Below are 21,965 nucleotides of genomic sequence, written 5' to 3' on the forward strand. Positions count from 1 at the left end.
GGAACGCAAGCTCACCTACCTGGAGTGGAGGGCAGGGGCAACACGCCCTGGAGGAGTGGGGATCTGGGCAACACATTTGCAGGGGGAGCCGGGCCTGGGCAGGGTCCATCCTTTCCCGACAAGGCCTGGGCCACAGGGCACCCTCTGCCGGCTTTGGGCCCACCCTGCCCCAGCTCTGAGGTGGCCACACTCCCAGCACCCCCTGGGACGGGTCCTGCTCTCCACATGTCACCCCGAGAAGGCATTCCTCACAGCCCAGCTGCAATCTCTCCCTGGACCTTGCTGTCCCACTGCCCTCGAACTGTCTGGGGGGCCTCGGCTGCTCAGAAGCCCAAAGCAGTGACAGCCCAGCTTGTCAGGGATCTCGGGGGTCTCAGTTGTTGACCAGGGCCAGGGGGGGTCCCCACTCAGCCCCCATCCTCTCTCAGACTTCCCTTTCCCACAGCCCAGCAGGAGGAACTCCTAGAACTTGGCTCCAGAGCCCTAGACTGTCCTTGAGAGGACAGGCCACAGGAATGAAATTACAGACTATTGGGGTCCTGGCTTCACTCCCCCATGCCCCTGCCACCTGGCTCCTGGGTAAGGCCGCCCCTGGCCTGGACTGCAGGGAACCCCTCATGCCCTCTGTATCCAGCTGAGAGGGTTGGGACAGAAGTGACTGCCAGGACAGGAGAGGTCAACTGCAGCCCTCAGAGCTCAGAGTCTAAGAGGGTCTGTCTTCTTGGTCAGAGAAGTTCATCACAAGGGAGCTAGGGCAACGAGGAGGCTTTGAGGGAGTGTGCTGACTGATGAGGCCAAACCTGGGGGCACTCTTGGGATGGAGAGCTCCTCTAGTCCTGAAGCTCTAATTTCCACCTAATGGTGACAACCCCCACCGTCTCCCACCCCCCATCTCCCCCGCGCAGCAGACTTGCCTATCCACCTGGCTGCCCTGCGCCTCCCACAGATGCAAACGGGCATCTCACATTGCACAGGTCTGGACCCGACCCCAGATTCTACCCCACGAGCTGCTCCTCAGACAGCCCTCCCTGTCTCAGCGAACAGCGACTCCTCCATCTTGCACCCCGTCCCTCTCTTGGCACTCTGCATCTTACCCGTGGGCAAATACTCTCACTTCCCAAGTGTTCTGAAGATCTAATCACTGCTCCCCAACCCACTGACAGCGCCCAGTCAACACTGGTTCTCCCTGCTTCTGCCCTTGTAACCTACAGTGTTGTCTCCTTTGAAGGATGTCAGATGTGTCCCTCCCCATGCTCACAGCCTCCTATGGCTTGTCTCGCCCAAAGTGAAAGCCAACGCCAGGTCAGTCACCTCAAGGCCCCATCTCACTTGACCCCCCTCAACTCTCTGACCACATTTTTTAGATTTTGAGAGAGAGGTCTCACGACCGTGAGATCATGATGAAACCAAGAGTCAGACGCTAAACTGACTGAGTCACCCAGATGCCCTTGACCTCATTTCCTCCTACTCTTTTTTTTTTTTTTTAAGATTTTATTTATTTATTGGGAGAGAGAGAATGAGAGACAGAGAGCATGAGAGGGAGGAGGGTCAGAGGGAGAAGCAGACTCCCTGCCGAGCAGGGAGCCCGATGCGGGACTCGATCCCGGGACTCCAGGATCATGACCTGCATGACTCGTTTAACCAACTGAGCCACCCAGGCGCCCCTCCTCCTACTCTTCTTGCTCACTCTGCAACAGCCAAATTCCCACCTCAGGGCCTTTGCATTTGCTGTTCTCGCTGCCTGGAACCTTCTCCCTCCACATATCCACAAGGTGTTCTTCGTGCATGTTAGTGAAGGCTTCTCTGGCCTTCTCTAGCAATCCTCTCTCCCTCACCGGCACTCCCTGTCCTTCTTTGCTTTCTCTCTCTCCACAGCACCCGCCACCTCCTGACATCTGTGTTACTTGTCTTGTCCGCCCTGACTAGAGTGTCAGCTCTACGAGGATAGGGACTTCGTCTCTTTTGGCCACGGCCCTACCTCCAGCACCTAGAATGGTGCCTGGCATAGAAGTAATGGTCAATAAAAGGGTGATCATGCGACCTGCAAAGGGGCAAGGGCAGCAGAGCTCTCCCAAACAGTCACCGGGAAGGCCATTCTCCTCCTTCCCCCTCCACATACAATTGGCCACAGGAAGCAACAGTCCTGGGAGAGGCGCTGACCTCCTTTCAGGGTCTCAGTACATCACCCTCTCTCCCACCTTCCCATCCCCCATCCCTCCATCCTTCAGGTTGAGCTCGTGCCCCTTCCCCCCAGAAACCCCTGGACTAAGTGGGGGCTGCTCACTGCATGCTCCTCAGTACCTGCACTTCTGTTCTCAGGAGTCGTGAGACTTAGGAGTAACTTGTTCACCAACTGAGCATCAGACCGGCCTGCCCTGGGATGCCTCATGGTTGTGAGGAGTAAATGAAGTAATTCATGTAAGTAGTTTAATAGGAATTGGTCAATAGCAGTCAACCAATATAACCACAATTAGAGTGGACACGCCAACATTTGTTTGTGACACAAACGCAGTATGCTAGAAGTAATGTGTAAGCCAGAAATCACAGCCTTGGATAATCCCTGGGAAATGCTGGGGAACCATGGCCCACATTTTGAAGATCACTGTTCTAGATACTGAGTATGACTGTTGAACTCCCTCAAATTCCAGTGGGCCTGGCCAATGCAGCCCTGGCTAGACCTGGCTCGGTCTCACAGACCCAGGAGGTGGGGGTGCTGGCAACCCCTTCAGGCATCCTCTACTCTCCCCATGCAACGTGCAGTCCCAGGACCAGCAGCATGTGCTCATCCGGGAGCTTGTCAGACATGCAGAATCCTGCCCTCTTCCCCAAGATTTACTAAATCAGAAGTTGCATCTTAACACGTTCAAGTTTGAGAAGCACTGCCCGAGATCACAGCATCTCAGACTAAGGGCCAAAAAGGATATTCACCACCCCACCCCCCAAACCCGAGAGCGCCATTGAAGTCCTGGCTTTTACACATGGCCACATCCATCTTCTAGAGAAGGGCATCTGAGACCCATCAGTCATGCTAACCTGTCAGAATCCATTCTCTGGACACTCTGACCCCCAAACTCAAACACACTCTGCCGGCTCACAGCAGTCTTGCCTGCTCCCTACTGCACCCCCAGGAGCGCCCTCTGGGCCCATTCTCTTGGCTGCCACAGGGCTGGACACCAGGTGGTGTCTGGGAAAGTGGCCGAGTCACAGCCAGCAGGTGAGGGAGGGGCCTTCTCGAGAACAGGGTGGGAGGCACCCAGGTACAACCTGAGCTGGGGCAGGGAAGTGGCTTGAGGACCTGTTTGTTCTGCCAGGAGGGCTGGGCCTGGACCACTGCAACCGGCTCCCCCCGCACCTCCACCCCTACCCTGGGCAAGAGAGCCCCCTCCCTGTCACCTAGCCCGCGTGGGAATGGCTTGACTCAGGAGCTACCATCCAACCTGCTCCCCTCTCCCAGGGCCTAGTGACTTCCTGACAGGTTACAGCCCCAAAGACAAACAGATTCTGCCAAGCAAATAAGTGTCCAGCGGTAGGTAGGGGTATTGAGGAAGGCCCGGGAGTGGGTCTGAGCTGCCGGAAGACCCAGGTGACAGGGTGGGGGCCCCTCTCCTGCAGAGAACAAACAGCCCAGGGCACCTGGAAGGAAGCAGGATGCTGGTGTGCTGTCACGGCACTGGGAGGGGGCTGGGTGAGGGCACTCCCCACAGGGGTCTCCGGGCCAGTCTCCCACACTGGGTGTGGGCTCTGCGACCAGGCTAACCAGAGGAACTGGAGTCCTGCATTTAGGCCCGTGGAGCGGAGGCCAGCTCTGTGGTGCCTCCATTCCTCTCATCAATCTGTGGCCACCGGTTCCCTCACTAAGCTGCTTACAGAGAGACGGCCTCACCATCCTTTAGAACACACAGCTTTGCCAGCCGGGGTGAAGGCCCAATTGGGGGGTCTGCAATTAAGTGAATTTAATGCCAGCATCTGGGAGCTGAGGCCATGGGTCTGAGCCTGTAGCAACTCCCTTCCTCTCTGATCTCACTTTCTCTTCAACAGAGGGGTGATTATGTGACTAAACAAACTTGAGTTCTGAGCTCTTAAACGTGCTACAGACATGAAGAGATGGATCCAGTGAACCCATCATTTGCTGTCATGCCAATTAAGTGCATTCCCTCTTCCGTCTGCATCTAGGATGCCAGAGGCCCAGCTGGGACTAAGAAGGGGAACTCCCCAACTCAGCCTTGTCTTTTTTCCCAGGAGGAAAGATGCCCATGATGCTCTGCATTCCCCCTGTGCTATTCCTCTACCTGGGCTACATACCTGAAAGGCCTGCTGGCTGATGGACACTAACTTGGCTGCTACTGCTTACGTGCTGGGCATGGCGAAGTGCTAGAGAGATGCACAGTACCCGGGGGACCTAAGGCCCTTGGAAATGATTTCCTCCCCTTTCTGGTCACTGAAGCCAGGAAGGGCAGATCTAATTATAACCCCAGGGTGAATTTCCCAAACATAAACTCAGGGTCTCAGTTTTCCCATTTGCAAAAGGAAGACCCAGGGACCAAAAAGTGCACATCAGAGAGTCACTGTGGGGGCAAGCAGATACACAGGGTGCTTGATGGCACAATAAAACTCACTGACACACATGAAAATAGGTTTTTTTTTTTTGGTGTGTGTGTGTGTGTGTGTTAATTTAATCATACAAATATTCATTTATACAGTAAGGAAAAACCTCCCCATCTTCATCTCCTCCCAGGCACCATGAGGCCCCACCACAAACACCCACCCAGCTTGCTTGCTACACACCACTGTCCAGGTGGAGGGGGCAGACACAGCTGCTCCAGCATTCACCCAAGGAAATGAAGGGAAGGAAAGGCAAGGCAGGGTGGGGTGGGGGAATCAGCTTGCATTTCTGAGCCCTAGCAACCCCACCATCCTCTCCTGCTGGGGCTCCGACTGAATTTGGGGATCCCATCTTGGCCACCCTCAAGCCACACGAGCTGTCTTGGTGAGGTTCTATGATGAGCTTAAGGTTACAGCCAATCCTTACTGGGGGAGAGAAGGCTGTTTCTTGTAGAAAAATACCCCGAATTCAACTGCCTCCATGGCAAAAAGGAAAAAAAAAAAAAAAGGGCATGCACGCGTACACACATCCACACACACCTCACTCCATGCACACGCTAGGTTCTTCCCAGGCCTGAGCCCCTCTGCCTCCCTCGCTGGGCTCAGGCCCCTAAGGGTGCCGTCTGCCTCCTCTCATGGGTGCCGGATACTGGTGGTCCTGCCTAGAGGCAGCCTGCCTTCTGGGGCTGAAAGGGCCACTTCTACCACCACACTAGGCAGGGGAGGAGAGGGGCTCTAGGCACTGCTCAGAACTCAAACCAGTGAGAGGAGACAGAATGAATGGGACTGGTACCCCCCTGGTCCTGGGGGAGCCGTGGAATCCCGACTCCTACCGCACGGCTTGGGCTTGCTCTGGCTCTCTGCAAGGAGCTCGCCTCTCCAACAATGCGCACAGAAATGGTTTGCTCTTGGGAGGGGAGTCAACGTGCTTGGGACGGTCACCTTGCCTACAAGCAAGAGGAGGAGCAGGATGCCTCTGGCAGGACCAGACCCACTAATGGTGACCTATGAAAGCCCCTGCTGAATAAAGGCAGGCAGCCCCTCCTGGGAAATGGGGAAGGGGCACCAGATGTGGGGCAGATGAGGAGGCCAGGAAACCAGGCCATGTAAAGCCTCCCACAATCCTGCCAGCAGCAGCCAGAGATGTGCTGTTTGGAGGGCTGGGCATGTGTGGGCTCCAGGGTGGCAGTGTCCCAGGAGGTTGGCACCAACAGTAGTGGCAAGCTGGGCCCAATAGGGCCCTCAGACAAAAAGTCATGGTGAGCCCCTGGCTTGGGCCAGTGATGGACTGGGCACCCACCAGGACGCCCCTCTACTCTGCTCAGGAATGGGGCACTCGAAAGCACTGCAAATGGCCACTCCTCTGTGAGCCTTAGGCTAGCCCCAGACCCAGCTGCCAAACCTTCTCAGCAGGTTGGCTCCATCCTCCCCCAGCGCTTCTCCAGTAGACCAAAGGGTTTCCTGCCTTTTATTTTTGGGGAGGTGGGGATGTGAAGGAGGAATTTCATACAAGCTTTTCTCCCACAATCAAGCTTTAGAAAACAACAGTCTCAGAAGAGGACAAGGAGAAACAAAGAGCACACATTTCTGGAGCTCAGACACCCACACAGAGACAGACGGGCAGGCAGACCCTCACCCACACCCAGGCTCTATGACCCCTTGCAGCCGCTCATCACCTGGTCTCCTAGCTTGTCTCACACCCCCGAGGTGGGTGAGGATGCGGTTAATAGGCAGGTAACCCTGCAACCACACCCTAGATCCACATCCCCGGCTATCAAACCAGCCAAGACTCAAGGGAAGGAGAGGGTGAGAAGAAAAGAGAAGAGGGACTTTGCATATTCTTGTATCTTTGGCAGACAGCTGTTCTAGCCTGGTTCAAGCTTCCCATGGAGAGGTCCACAGCTCAACCTGCTTGGAATCCACAGGACTCCAGTGGGGCCACATGCCCAAGTGGGCAGCCAGCCAAGTAGCCTCTGCTCTGGCTGGGTTGCCCCTCGCCCACCACCTCCCACTACTGCCCAAGCATCGTGCTCAGGGTGGGGGTGCTCTTGTTTCATCAAACTGTGGTCTCCAAAATCACACAGTCAGTAACTGTGGCCCTTCCCCATGGCCAATTCCCTGCTTGGGGCTGTATCTCCATACCTTAACAGCTCAGCCTCCGCGAACAGGCTGTGAAAATACCACAAAGGACAATGGGAGGGAAACACAAGGAAGGGAGTTGTGTCACAACAGAGAAGCCTGGACACCTTTCCACCTGCCTGCTGCACACTTTGCTGGTGAGCTGCACCAACACCCGTGTGTGTGCGTGCACGTGGCACACACACGTATGCAGCACAGAGGCACTCTTCCCAGAGTGAATGAGGAGCCGCTGTGTATGAAGAATCCAAAAGAGCAGTAAGCGTGATGGCATTTCTCTCTGCCAAGAGAAACATGGAAGAAAAGCAATTTGAGTTGTTATAAGTGTGTGCAGAAGGACACCTCTCGGCCTTAGAAACTCCCATGTCGCCCAAGGTCTGTCTTCAAGGCTTCCTCTGCTGGCCACACAGGGAAGTTTGGTCTTCAGAGAGGTTCTGATGGTAACAAGCCACAGGGGTTGACGGATACAAATGTCAAAGGTGTAAATCAACAGAAGATTAAAGAAAAAAGAAGAGGAAAAGGATGATAACTCATTGGCTGATGCCATTAAAAACAAATGGGGTCAGAGACTGCTGGAGTCGGGTGGCACAGGAGATGTCTTCCTGTGGCACGGACCCGCAGAGTCCCCAAACATGCCACGCCAGCTTGTAACCTGAATCGCTTCCAGAGCAAGCAGCTATTCTAGAAAGGGTACGTTATCCCTTACCTAAAGAAAAAAAAAAGTGGGGAAAGGGGGAAAAAATTAACATGTGCTCAAAACTACAACCTGTCTGTAGGCAAAATAATTTTTGTTTAAAAAGATGGCTTTTTTTCCCCCATTTGAAACTTTTTTTCCTTCCCGAGTGACCTAATGACTTGTTAGACTGACGCCTAATAAACAAAACCCAAGGCGGCTGCATGGGTTTCTTCTTAGTAGCCTCAACACCATTCCGCGATTCAGCATTCACACATGCATACTGAGTTTACTCAAAACTAGTCTGTTCTGCTTCTTCCTCTTCTTCCAGGATGGGGGGGCGGTCAGAGCCAGGGGTCCATGCGGTGTGGTCTGCAATCCAGAGGAACCCCCTGTCCTCCCCCCCACCCCAAAGTCAGGCCTTCTGTCTTTTGTTAATTTTTCTTCTTGCCGATGCCCGTTTAAGACTGGCCGAAGGGGTAAGGCCCGTGGAGCCCCTGGAAGAGAGTGAACACAGTCAGTGATGGTAAACAAAGCAGGTACAACTTGACAATCAAACCAAGTCAAAGAATCTATGGTCCCCAGTGAGCCAGAGGGAAGCCCCACGGCACAGACAAAGCCTGAGGGTTGTCCTTGTCCTGCAAAACCTCAAGAGGCCAACTCTCAGCACTGCCAGTCGCTAAGTGTTCCCACTGCATCACGCCATCTGGAGAGAGGGGAGGCAGTGGAGGGCGGTAGTCTTCATCTTTCAACTGCTGCCTCAATCAGCGCCAACCTTCCTCCACCCAGGTCACAAAGCCTGCCTTCCTGCTGGACAACAAGGTCTCAATCTCTCTGCTAAAGATCCCTGTCCACCATTTTCTGCACCTTAACCTCAGATGTAGGCTACTTCTGGCTAATGACCCTTCTACCAACACCAAGACTGCAGCAGCAATGGCAACTGTCTACTGAGCACCTAGGTAATAGGCATGGTACTAGGAGCTTTGTATATATTGTCTTTAAACCTCAGCCTGTAGCCAGGTGAGGATTCCCACACTCAGGTAACTCTTGCCCATTTGACCGCAGAGACTAAAAGACCTGCTCCAAGTGACATGGGCAGGGAAAGGCAGAGCCAAGGTTCAAACCCAAGTCTGATTTTTTTTTTCCTCCCACATTGCCTCTCCCCTGCCACGTGATAAGGTTTATTCTCAATTCCCAAGGTATTTTTGATGCTGCCTGTCTGGGTGGAAAAGGCTTCACAGTCTCACTTTTCCCTTATGTTCAGAATGATACACCAAGATGTGCCAACACCAAAATCAGTGGCATGAACTTGCTGGAGAATGACCTGTGCCTCCCTCCACCTTCCCACCCTCCTCCCAGAGTATGCTCCTTGGAAAGACCCAGTCAATGCCAAGACCTAGGAGGGCAAAAGTTAACTGGTGACCAGCCTCCCTGGAGTCCTACACCCTAAAGTGGCCTACAAGCAGCGGGGCTCTTGGACCAAAGGGACCAAATGGGTACCAAGAGCAGGTGACTCAGCCATAATCACGACAAATGACCCGGAGAGCATTTCCTAATGCTTGACAACTACGTTAAGAATCCTGAATCCAGGCACAATTAGGAGTGAAAAGGCACAAGAATGAGTGAGATGCGGGGCGCCTGGGTGGCTCAGTTGTTAAGCGGCTGCCTTCGGCTCAGGTTGTGGTCCCAGGGTCCTGGGATCGAGCCCCGCATCAGGCTCCCTGCTCGGCGGAGAGCCTGCTTCTCCCTCTCCCTCTCTCTGCTGCTCTGCCTACTTGTGCTCTCTGTTAAACAAATAAATAAAAATCTTAAAAAAAAAAAAAAGAGTGAGATGAAATTTTCCATTAGCTTGATGGGATGTGGGCAGTCAGAATTTGTCTTAAGAAAAAAAAAAAAGACATTTCTTTGTGGAGGGAAAAACAGTGCTTGTTGCAGGGTCGCCAGTGATTAGAATCCTTTTCACTATGACTTTGGTTTTGTTTGCTTTCATCTCTCCAGCATCTAGCATGATGCCTGGCCCAACAGGTACCCAATAAACATCTGTTGAATTAATAACTAAAAGAGGAAAGGTGTTTCCCAGACTACTACCTGGAGTGTCAGACACCTTTGAGTCACAGGAATATTGGCCCTTCCAAAACCAAGTTTTACAACAGCTGCTTAGGGGCGCCTGGGTGGCTCAGTCGTTAAGCGTCTGCCTTCGGCTCAGGTCATGATCCCAGGGTTCTGGGATCGAGCCTTGCATCGGGCTCCCTGCTCTGCGGGAGGCCTGCTTCTCCCTCTCCCACTCCCCCTGCTTGTGTTCCCTCTCTCACTGTGTCTCTGTCAAATAAATAAACAAAATCTTTAAAAAAAATAAAAAAATAAAATAAAATAGCTGCTTAGGCCTGGGGGACACAAGTGTCTGGGGGTCATGCCATCCATCTGGTCACAGCCTCCTAGGTCCCAGGTCCCAGGAGAGGCGGGGCTCTCTGGAGGTGGTCAGGCTAGAGATGCAAGACCCTTCCTGTTTCCACTGCAGTGGGATGTAGATGGAGAACTGGGAGGGGATCTGGGTTCTACTCCCAGCTTCGCACCAGCTCACCAAGTGACCTTGAGTGAGGTCCCTTCCCCTCAGAGGAGCTCAGGTTCCTCTCTAAATCTTCTCAGGATTTAAAGTTCTAGAAGTCAATACAGTGCCTGGCTCAGAAGGCTGAAAAACAGGACTCCAAGAAAGAATGCCCTTTGGTCATGCTTAGGCCAGAAGTCAAAGCTGCCAAGAAAAGGAAACATGAGATTAAAGTTCCTATAGTGTTTTCAGGGGAAGGCACTGAAATCGCTTTTGCTTTTTTTCCTCCCCCACATAAAGCCTCAAAAGACCAGAAGTATGTCTCTAGCTGCTTGGTGGTTATCACTGAACACAAAATCCCGACTGGGTGAATCTGGGGGAGGGGCAGGCCAACGTGGACGCAGCATCAACTACATGCCAGGTGCTGCTGCTGGGGCACTTTACCATATTCTCTGTAATTCTCACAAAGATCCACTGAGACAAGCCAAGATCTCCAAACTCAGAGAGGGAACCCACACAAGGGCACAGAAATGGTAAGAACAGTGGTGTTTAAAATGGCCACGTGTCTGCCAGCCCCCAAGCGAACTACGCCTCCAGCACACAAGCTGAGGCTGGGACCATCTCAGCAGCTATGTACCACCTGATTAACAAGGGTGGGCTGGGGGACCGAAGGGCTCTCAGTCTCCATCCTGCAGGGCCTGGTCGGAGGTCACACACACCAGAAGTAGCAAGTATGGAAGCTTAAAACAAGCTGCGCTTGGTACTTCCCAGCATTTGTTCATCTGGAACAATCCAAGGAAACAATAAAGGCCTAGAATTCCCACAAGAGTTGGAACCAATACAATGCTCAAAGGTCTCTGTGCAGGAAAAAAAATGCACAGACAGAAGAAAACCCGAAAAACAAACAGCATTTGTTTTCTATGAAATATTTTCCCCTAAATTTAACTGTTTTCCAGACCAAAGCTCCACACATTTCACATGGGCCTTTATAATGCAAGTAATAGCCTTTTGACTTATCTAGAATGCTTCGAGAAGGGAGTTTGTGACTTTGCCAAGGAGCTATTGCACATTTCCATTTTACAGATAAATAAAATGGGTCCTATGCAACTGGCAGAGAGAGACACAAAGGCATGATGAGCATTTTCAGATTTCCACGTGAGTGCCCTGGCCCTCCGACATTCAGTGAGGTATGTAACTAGCTTAGATTATGGATTTGTTGACCCTCTAACTTAGTGGCTGAGGTTCTGTGCCTTTGGGGGAAAAACGCTACCTAAGTCCCTTTCACCCAGAGAATGGCATGTTGGAAGTTGTTGGTGTTTTTTTGGTGCAGAAAGGTGGCTTGGGAATAAACTCTCTTCCCACCCACCCCATCCCACCCCACCCAATTAACTACCATCACTTCGAGGAAGGGAGAGGGAGCCAATTCTATTTCAAAACCACTTTATCATCTAGACTCCCCACATGCAGGATTATAGGTGTCACAAATGGATCACAGAACACAGGCAATGCAATACCAGTGGTGGAGGAAAAGCCTGGCAGAGATTCCAAGAACAGCTTGTCCAGGGCGTCCTATGGCAGGAGGCCAAGCAGGAAGTGTCTTTCCTAACAGTAGGATGGAGGTATATTGGAAATGGGAGGCCCATCCACACTTCAGGTTCCACTGGAGTTCCAATACCCAGTGTAACAGGTTCTGGTGGCTAATGTCTCTAACCCCAGACTAAAAGCAGGGTTTGGCAATAGTGTCCATTCTCTTCTGGGGCCTAGGAACTCTTCAACCTCCATCCATAGGAAAAGCAAATGCCAAGTATTTTAACTAATTTGGCATCACTTGACACCTCTCCTGTAACAGTTGTGCCTCTTCTAATAAGGAAAACAGGGATAGAGGCATCAGATGGTAGTTACCACAGAGCCCTGAATTAAACTGACTCAAGTGACAATTGAGGCCATCAGATGATTAAAAGCTCAGGAGTCTGATGCAGAAGGCTACGCTTCTCTCTGTGAGGAATCACTTCTCACCACCTAGGGACTGGCAGCAAGGCTGGATTTATCCATGCTAATAGAGGGTATGAATAATCAAACCCTGAAAAGAAGTCCTATATCTGACTCTAGGTCTAAAGGCCAGTTCCCCAGGGCCTACCTGAGTTGCATAGTTTTCAAGGCTTTCAAACGCTACGTCTGGGACACCTGGGTGGCTTAGTCGGTTAAGCATCTGCCTTCAGCTTGGGTCATGATCCCAGCTCGAACCTCGGATGGAGCCCCACATCAGGCTCCTTGCTCAGCGGGGAGTCTGCTTCTCCCTCTGCCTGTGCTTATGCTCTCTTTCTCTCTCTCTGACAAATAAACAAAATCTTAAAAAAAAAAGGGGGGGGGGCTACATCTGCTAGGGAACAAGAAAGTGTTCCTGGCAAAGGAGAGATAGCCTTTAGGTCCACGGTGATTGAGGTGTCGCCTGTGTGCTCAGCCTTCCCCATTTTTCACTCAACAGCTGTAGTAGTGGTGAGCCCTGGGACCTAAGTTCTACTTGGCTACAGGGCAGGTAAGCCCTCCTAGAGCACAGAAGTGCCATATCGAACAGCTAAGACAGAGGTGCCTCTCTGTTCCTTGGTGTCTGGGAAAAAGACCCTGGCCTCGAGCCAGCCGAATCATCACAGTGGTTGGGCCAGGTCCTGAACTGCACTTCCATGATGGAAAAATGACTGAGAGCCATAATTTGGCTAATATTCTCAAGTATTTTTAAATATTTTTAAAGACATTTATAAACATAAACATAAACTCAGTCCCATTCACCACAATCTCTTTAAAAAAGACAATTTAAGATCCAGTACTTGTGATTCTGTTCTCAAGCAAACCTAAAAATAATCTCTGATTTTTCACAAAATCACTGGGGACCAGCCAGTGATCTGGTTATCACTGATCTCATGTGAGTGTGCACCTATAAAAGTTCTCCTAAAATTATGGACTAATCAAAGTAACTTTTCCAAAACAGTACTAAAAATTGTCACTCAGAGAAAACACTAACTGCAAGCTAAAGTACTAAAAAGACTGGACACTGGTTCGGTTTCAGCTAGCATATTTTTTAAAAGTTTCTTCATCAATTTCAACAGCAGGAAGTGCGGGGCTATCAGGAGAGCAAACTGCCCTTGGAGAGGGTGGAACCTGCTTCTGCCAATTCTTTATGCCTTGCATACAGTAAGCCTCAAGTATTAGTAACACGAATGAAGGAATGACAGTGAGCTACTCTGCCCTGGTGAGCCATCTGTTTTTTCACATTTAACATTCCAGGAGGAAAAAAGAAGGCTGAAAAGCCTATTGAAACAAGAGTGTCTTACAAGGGCTTTTTGGGGTACGCTTTTTCTATCCGAAAGCTAGTTGTTTAGATAAAGCACCACAACATGGAGACTTTCACACACCTGTCTTTATTTTGCTTTTATTTGTGATTTAAAGAAAGAAAAAGGTTCACACACGTTAACACGAAGGAGCGTGCGTGGCAGGGCTCTCCAGGTGCACACTGATGGCAGCATCAGGTAACACCGCCGGGCCCTCCTTCTCCTCGCTTCCTGGGCCAGTCCTGGTCAGCGCTGTGTCTGTCTAGTGCTCCTTTCGCAGCACTAAGTTCACTGAATGCAGACAGAAGAATACAGGCTTTAGTACTAAGTTCTGTCCTGATCCTGTACTGCGAACACGGGCTGGTGGGGCCCTGCTCACATGGCTGGTTCGACTGCCTGAGCCCTCAACAGTCCTGTTAGTCTCTCACTAATCAGAAATAAAATCAAGTCCCTACTGGAGTCCCGGGGGCAGGGCGAGGAGGGACGGTCTCAAGAAGATGCAAAAGGGACCCTTCCCTCCATGGCTGCTGCAGGCTCAAGGCGGCTTCCTACTGGAAGAGCAGGGCCACGTTAGCGGGACAGGAACTGCGGCAGACGCTTTCATACTGGTGTTCAAGCCACTTTCGTGGGACAGTCCTCCAAATTTCAAAGATACATTTGATGCACTGGCTGAGGATGAGTATGAGAACCAGCCAAAGGAAAGAAAAGAAGTCTTATTTTTATGCACGAGGGCCGATCATGGGGCAGGCTCCGTTCACAGTCTTCTTTCTGCCTGTGCCAAAACTGCTCAAAAGCTTGACTCAGTCATAAAGTGTGATGAATTTATTTTTTAAAAAGCCCTGCAAAACCATTTTTTTATATGTACCTCTGTAATACAGTGTTTCTTTTGCTCCTGACTTCTACAGTCCTGCTGGGGACCTTGTCATTCATCCATCCTCCCTCTACCCATCCATCCAATCCTTTATCATGCCACCCTCATTCTTCCTCCCTTCATCATCCATCTTTCCATCCTCCCTCCAGTCTTCCATCCACCCAGAGCTCCCCATGGCCAAAGGCAACTCCCAGAGCATTCACCTACCCCGTGGCAAATCAAGAAAATCACCATAAAGAATAAAACTCAAACATCATTGTGAATGAAAACAAAGAGATGAAGGATACTGCCTGGGTTGGACTTCCCCTTTCAGTAAAGACTTCAGAAAGAGTTATTTGCAATTTGGAATTCTAGCTCCCAAATCTCATGTAATAGGAAGTGTGCTAGAATCCAGGTATGAGGCTGGCACACAGAGCTCTCTCATGGTCATCGCCCGGGGTAGAGGAACCTCCTAAAAAGGAAGAAAGACCTGGTAAGAGTCTCACTGGGGAGGTTACCCAAAAGGAGAGCAGCTTATCCAAGTTCCTAGCCCTGCCACCACTGGTGCCGGCTGTACCGTGGGGGTTCTGCTAAAGCACTCTGGGTGAGGCTGTTGCTCCCACTTCCTCTTAGAATTTCCATCCAAACTCCTGTAACCTTCCATCAATTACCCCTTATTTACAAGCTATTGTGTTCTCTCTCCTCTCTTACAATTAATTCACAGAATCCCCCGCCCCCCAAACGTCTGGCTGATTGAGGTAGGAGAATAAATGGACTCGCCTTGGTCTTATGCAGCCATATTTGCTATCATCTCGCCACTACCCTGGCTCCAGAGTATCGTCACTCTGCTTCCTTGCACATTAAACATTGGCTCTCATTTGCTTGGCTTTCAAAGGTCTTCCTTCAAAATTCGCTCCACCCTCTTTAAGTACACTGTAGGTAGGCTGGCCAGTGTCCCGTGAACACACCCTGCCTGTGGATGCCTCTGGGCCTTCCTACGTGGGGTTCCTCTTCCCTCCAATTTAGTTTGAGCCTATCATCTACCAAGGTACCACTGCCTTTTCCGTCCTCCAAATTCATATGAACACTTACTTAAAAGTCAACTGGAACTCAATATACTCCTTCTTTAGTGGCTGTTAGTCTTTCCTATGAGCTAGTCACATGTATGTAATCAGACAGTAAATTCTTTGACGATAAGGATTAGGATGGGTCGAGCACCTAGGAGGCCTCTCTTATTAACTCAGTAATATCAAAGCTATCTCTGTATAAAGCAAACAGTTTAAATTGGCCCTTGGGCAATGAAATCACAGCAAAAAGCCCAAGACCCTCAAGCCTTGCAAGTGGATGTGTCCACAGCTTTGGAAAAAGTCTCCCTTGCAGCTGAGCTCTAAGGAAGCCCATGTTTTCCCCCTGAGATCCAATAGCTCCCAGCTCGTAACCTCACATTTCGCACCTGTTCTGCTAGAACTCAGTTACAGCGGACTTAGCTGAGACCAAGTTATTTGAAACCTGAGCATCTATACAAATTCTCACACTTCCGAATTTCATTTATCTGTTTGAACCTGTAATTTCACTAGTCCGACTTTCAGAACTTCCACCAGAAATTAAAATGCGAAATTCAGAGCCTAGGAAAGAAAACGCACCTTTACAACCAAAATAAAATATTCTGGCAATCCTGGGAACACTGGTTGTGTTTCAGCTACAGGACTGCCCAGCGTCAGACCAGTCTAAAACAATGCTCAGAGCCCCAAAGCAAATAAAATGGAGCTGAACAGCTTTGAAGCTGTTGAGGTACAAAAGGGAGAGTTCCTGGAGATACTTCTTATTCTCAGTCAGACAGTAATGTTACAAACAACAAAAGACATTTTCTAAAGCTCATAGTGTTTGCTTAATTTATTTTTAAAACGCACACACGACCCATGCCAATGCAAACACCAGCAAGGCTGGGAGGACTTTCCTGGCTCCTCTGGGTTTTCAAAAGAGAGTCATGGTAATATCATTAAGCCACAGTTTCCTGACAATCCCCTTCTGGTACAGAACGTACTAATCGGCCAGCGAATGGGGCAGGTTCCTCCGTTCTGCATTGCTTCCTCCCTGGTCACAAATTCTTCTGGAGCTCTTAAAGATGAATGAGGACGTCTCTACAACCTGACACTAGGTGTATAAACTACCTTCAGGGAACAACCAAAAGACTATGCTTCTGCCAGCAAACCTCATCAGAGTGTGGTCTAGAAGAATACTGGACTCACACTGGGTCCCTGGGTTCCAGCCCATGCTCCACCTCCAATTTGCTATGTGAATGTGAGCAAGTCACTTATGACTGCCGTATTATTTTGTCCAATGAAGACTGTAACTACAGAAGTCATGAGCCTGTTATGAATTGAGAATAAGTACAGCAAATGTGCTTTGAATAACATGAAGTGGTTTGTTTACATGTTAGACAGACAGTATTAAGCCCATTCCGGTCTTTGGACCTCTTCTCTGCCTACACCAATGGTTCACAAGTAGGGCAATTTTGTCATCTCCCCGCCCAGGGGACAGTGGACAATGTCTGGAGATATTTTTGGTTGTTACCCTTGGGGTTCGGGAGGTACTATGCCGTGTACTGGGTAAAGGCCAGGAATGCTGCTAAACATCTTATGATGCATTTAGATACCCCCCACTCCTTGCCTCCAGACATACCTGGCCTAAAGTGTCAATAGTCTTAGTACTTTGGCTGAGAAACCCTGCTCTACACTCAGTGGACTGCAGCCAGTCTCACAGCATTAAATATAATCCATACATCAATTCCCAAATTTATATCTCCACCCAGACCTCTCTCCTAAACTCTATATGCAACTTGGATAGACAACAGCCCAGGTACCTGACATCTCCATTTGGATATTTAAAGGAATCCCCAGTGTGCCCCAAGTGGAACTCTGGACCTCTCCCCACTTTTTTTTTTTAAGTATTTATTTGAGAGAGAGAGAGAGCACAGAAAGAGTGTGAGAGGGAGAAGCAGACTCCCCGCTGAGCAGAGAGCCTGACGTGGGGCTTGATCCCAGGACCCTGAGACCATGACCCGAGCCGAAGGCAGACGTTTAACTGACTGAGCCACCCAGGCGCCACCCTCTCCCCACTTCTACCATAGCCTTTTCCCTCTCCATTGATGGCAATTCCGTCCTTTTACTGCTCAGGCCAAAAACCTTGGTGTCATCTTTATTCCGTTCTCTCTTACATCCCGCTTCCAAAGGCAGGGGGTTTATTTATCATCTCTGCTCAAAACCCTTCAATGGCTTCCTCTGCCCCTCAGAGCAAAAGCGCAAAGCTTTAGAAGGGCCCACAAGGCCCTCCATGATCTGGTTTCCATCCTCTGACTTCATCTTTCTCTATTCTCCTCTTCCTTCACTCTGTTCCTTAAACAAACCAGGTAAACCTCAACCTCAGGGTTTGTATTGGCTGTTCCTTTGCCTAAAATTCGCTTTCTCTAGATAGCTTTTGCAGAAATAAAACGATTTTTTTTTTAAAAAGACTTTATTTATTTATTTGACAGAGAGATAGAGAGCACAAGTAGGCAGAGATGCAGGCAGAGGGAGAGGGAGAAGCAGGCTCCCCACAGAGCAGGGAGCCTGACGCGGGGCTCGATCCCAGGACCCTGGGATCATGACCTGAGCCGAGGGCAGCCGCTTAACCGACTGAGCCACCCAGGCGTCCCGAAATAAAATGACTTTAAAGGGGATAAGGTAGCCCCTAAGTATGTTCTAGTTCTAAAATATTAAGCATGTTCAAAGGGAGATTTTAAGTTCATTTCAGAAAAGTAAAACTTCAGAGAATACAGACAGGCTTTGTGACTTCAAGAGACATAGGTGTTGCTGTCACAAGAGTGACTTAATGGAAATTTCAATGTCAACAAAAATCTAAACCCAACTAACTATGGAGGTTCTAGGGATTTCTTTTCCCTTGGGAGGCTAAAGAGAAAGACTGGTTTCTATAGTTGCCATAATAGCTTGTGAGGGGAGGGGGCTTAGTAGTAGAGAAGTCACATAATATTTAGTCAATAATTGGCTTGATCTTCAAGTGAAATATAACACTATATTATAGAAAGCATTCTCTCCCTAGCCCACAGCTGTTAGCTCAGCTGGTAAGAATATGAATTTGAACACTATTTATGACCGGGAAGCAATGTAGTACACTGTTGAGAGAGCAGGCTAGGAGTCAAAAACAATTGCTTTTGTTCATACCCTAGTTTTACCATTGCTAGCTGCATGACCTTGAGCAAATCACAGAACCTGTGTACTTCATGCCGCAGCAACTGTAAAGGAGGGAAAAGAGCAGCCCCCGCACCACGTGCTGTCGTGTGCACTAAATGAAGTAATGCCTATCGAACACTGAGCCTGCTGCCTCTGAGGAGCAAATGCTGGGGGTGGGGAGGAAGGGAGTGACCGGTGTTTGTATAATAAATTTTGTAGAACTACTTGGCTCCTTACATTGATAATTTTAATAAAAATTAAATTTAAAAAGTTCCTGGCACAGTGCATGGACATTGTAAGTGCTCAATAAATGGTAGTTTGATAGCTCTGATTACTGCATTCGGATTGGCCTCTGCCTGGGTGTCCTGTGCTTTTGCTACCCGTCCCTTGCCAGAAGAAAACAAAGTTGGATAAAATACCAAGTGACGCAAGTTTTTCTTCTAGCTTCTCCTTCAACCACCTTTAAGCCTTTCACGAAAGGGTCAGCATCTGAGAGCAAAAACTCAAGTCTCATGGTAGTGGGAAGGTCACACTGCCCTCTAGCCCCTCACATAACCAATGAGCCCAGCTACAGACGCCAACCACCCGCCTTCTGGTCAAATTCAGGGCCCTCTGAACTGGGCAAATGTTGAACCCAATTCCATTATGGCACCCCAAACTCACGCCTTATTATGATGTTAAACTGACTGGCTACTTTAAAGTAGGTTAATAAGATCCACCAGCCATTATATCCTCAGGCCCACACAGCAAAAGATTTGCCTTGTGCAAACCTCCGCCGGTAACCTCTACCATGATTTCTAAACTCTCACCTAAATGGAGGGAAAGTAACTCCTCTATGCCTTAGTCAACAGAGAGAGCAAGCAGGTTGGGAGAGAGCTGACTTCCGATGCAATAAAAGCAGACTGACTCCTGCTCTAGCTGCAGATCCAAAACATACTCAAGGGTGGCTGTCAGACAGAGACAGGAAGAGAAGCAGGTGGCAATGTGGGCAGGCAGGGCAGACGGCACTCGGCAGTGGCTGACACTGGAAGAGCACGATGAACCTCCCCACAAAGATAATAACAAGTTTCTCCTTCTGAACCAGCATTTGGCGGAAGTAATAGCAGTGGCTCAGACCGTAATCCAGTTTAAAGGAGGAGTACATGACATATACCAGCTCCAAACATTTCTTAAAGTAAGGACAAACACAAAATAGGAGCCACAGGCTAAGTAACAAAATAAATGAGTTTGGGATTCTTTTCAGCTCCCCCAGGGTAAATTGTTACTCTTTTTTTTGGAGAAAGGAAGCGAAGCATTTGGCCTTCCTCAAGTATAGCCCCTTGGTTTTCGACAGCCATACTCTTATTATCATCTGTCCTGAATCAGACCGTTTGGTGTCTTTTTCCTCTGTAAGGCCTTCTCAGAAAACATTTAGAGATTAAAAAAAATACTGCCAAATAAGGGGAAAAAAGCATTTAATTTTAACAGGACTTATTTTCTCCTTCCACACTTTTATAAATTGTTTTTTTACTATTCTCACACCGTCCAAACAGAAGCTATCCTGGCCTCCAGGGATGAGTCAGAGAGCTAGAATTCATGGCGAGACCAGCTTGAGTCAACAGAGTGAGCACCTATCCTACTGTGACTCTTTGTCCTCAGAGGCTCTTGAGCTAATCACATAAAAAGGGCTCAGTAAAACAGCACCTACCGTTCATCAATACTTGATCTGACTGTTCACATGGGACAGGTCAGCCACAACTGAGCCGACAAGGAGGTCAGCCAATTTCTAACAAAGGCGAGGAGTCAGATTTATGAATATTTGGAGCAGGTCAGCATATACTTACTTTTCTGACTCCCTCTGACAGCTCTCACACAGGGAGGGGCCAGGCCCTCTGGGTTGTGGGATGGAGCTAGAGCTGGCATTCCCACCCAGGGCTTCCCCCCCGACACAGAGCACAGAGTCCGGAGAGCTTATGGTTATTCAAGTACAGCTGGGGAAGGACTCCCGGGGTGTCCGGTTCCTGGCACTGACATATGTGCCATTATGTTGACATACCATGCAGCCCTCATAGAGCAGGTGCATGAAGCAATCTTTTCATTTCATCCTACCAACCTTAGCAAGTTAAAGTGTAACTATGGAGGCAGCAGGAAGCCATATGTGCCTATTATAGCCATGGTCATGGGCTTTCAAGAGCATCATGTTCTTTCCCAGCCTTAATGGCAGACAGGGAATTTCTTTAGAGTTAAGTCAAATCTATTGTCTACTCTGATCCTTGACACCAGGGCATCAGGTTCTCCTCCCCATAAAGATGGCATCTGGAGTGAACTGAAAACACATGCTCCAACTCTAGAGCCCAGGGGTTTCTTTCATTCTTTCCACTCACTTATAAATAAAAGGGTGCTAATTATTATAAACACCACAAAGTTTCTGCACCCAAGTTCTTATTTTTACTAACCAGGAAAAGAAGTCAACTACTTTAAAGACTCAATGGACAAGGTAAGTCTTCAAAAAGAAGATGCCATGAGCAATCTTCAGTTTATATTAGAGCCACTTATCTTATTTCAACCCTGCTGTTTTTCACTCCTTGATGATACTGATCATCAACTCAGTAAATGCTTTCACTCAACATAGCCTTGAGCCCAACAGGAAGATCCAGGGAGAGCCCAGGTTCACCTACTAATAAGACACGTTTTAGTAATGTGGCACCTTGGACTGGAATCCCAGGTCTGCCTCTCAAACAGCTATGTAATATTGAGCAAGTTCCTAAGTCCCTTGGAGCTTTTGTTTTCCTGTCAAAAAAATGAGATGATCCATGTGAAGTCCATGGAAACACACCTGGCACATAGGAAGAGTTAAAATCTAACTTTGGTATACCTGATCTCATCACTGTATCAATTATACCCTTCAAGTATACCCTTGAGCAGACTCAAGCACGCCTGTCTTTAAAAATAAACGAATCTATATTCTCAAGTCAAACACAAATGTCTAGGATTATGAATAAGCTCTGCTTTAAGATATCCATTTAAGTACAGTCCCAATTCTTGTCAAAGCCATCTGTGATGATTCCATCCACTGCTCCTCCAAGGAAAGCCCTGCAAATGACTGAACCCACCTCTCATTGTCTATCACCCATATCTCCGGACCACACGTCTCTTAACGCATTCTGCCCTCAGCACTTAAACTGTTCACTGTCCTTCCTGTCTTTCCAAATCTATCCCTTGAAAAGCCCTTTCCATCAACTCAATCTCTTCTTCCTCTCTGCCCTAACTCTAATTCACAGCCATACACACAAACTGCACATTTTGACTGTGTTCTTGTCTCTCCAGACTTTTTGACTGAATTGTTCTCTAATTGCTGCATCCATGTTTCATCTCCCCTACCGTACTGTAAGCTGCTTGCTGATAGGGGCAACTTCTTTTATTTTTCAAGTCTCCCACTGATCAATGTACACTGACCTAAACAGTGCACAGAGTGTTAATAAATACTTAGTGATGTTTGTCTACACCCTAACCCTATTCCTAAGGAGCTTTAAGAGGTGGAGCTGACTCAACTTTAACAAGAAATGCTTTCAGAGAAATTGCCAGATGCTCACATAAGTGCATTCTGAATACGAGTCTGCTTAAA

At 49.0% G+C, this 21,965-nt stretch overlaps 1 protein-coding gene across 6 annotated transcripts in view; it reads right to left on the minus strand.

The window, feature by feature from the left end:
* Nucleotides 1-5,056: 5,056 nt before the first annotated feature.
* ILRUN (inflammation and lipid regulator with UBA-like and NBR1-like domains) overlaps nucleotides 5,057-21,965 on the minus strand; it is a 91,926-nt gene continuing 75,017 nt past the window's right edge. For 2 of the 6 annotated variants that reach the window (XM_045866736.3, XM_045866734.3), the window contains one exon: nucleotides 5,057-7,908. In XM_045866736.3, the coding sequence (XP_045722692.1) occupies nucleotides 7,682-7,908 (227 nt within the window). In that variant the 3' untranslated portion in view covers nucleotides 5,057-7,681. Of the gene's footprint in view, nucleotides 7,909-13,333; nucleotides 13,574-13,604; nucleotides 14,605-21,965 lie in introns of those variants that run through there. The other 4 variants (XM_045866735.3, XM_054505823.2, XM_054505824.2 and 1 more) reach the window with 4 other exon arrangements.

This window comes from Mirounga angustirostris, unplaced genomic scaffold (genome assembly GCF_029215605.1).
Source record: "Mirounga angustirostris isolate CCGP_5_RB_7025 unplaced genomic scaffold, mMirAng1.0.hap1 SCAF_8, whole genome shotgun sequence".
Classification (NCBI taxonomy): domain Eukaryota; kingdom Metazoa; phylum Chordata; class Mammalia; order Carnivora; family Phocidae; genus Mirounga; species Mirounga angustirostris.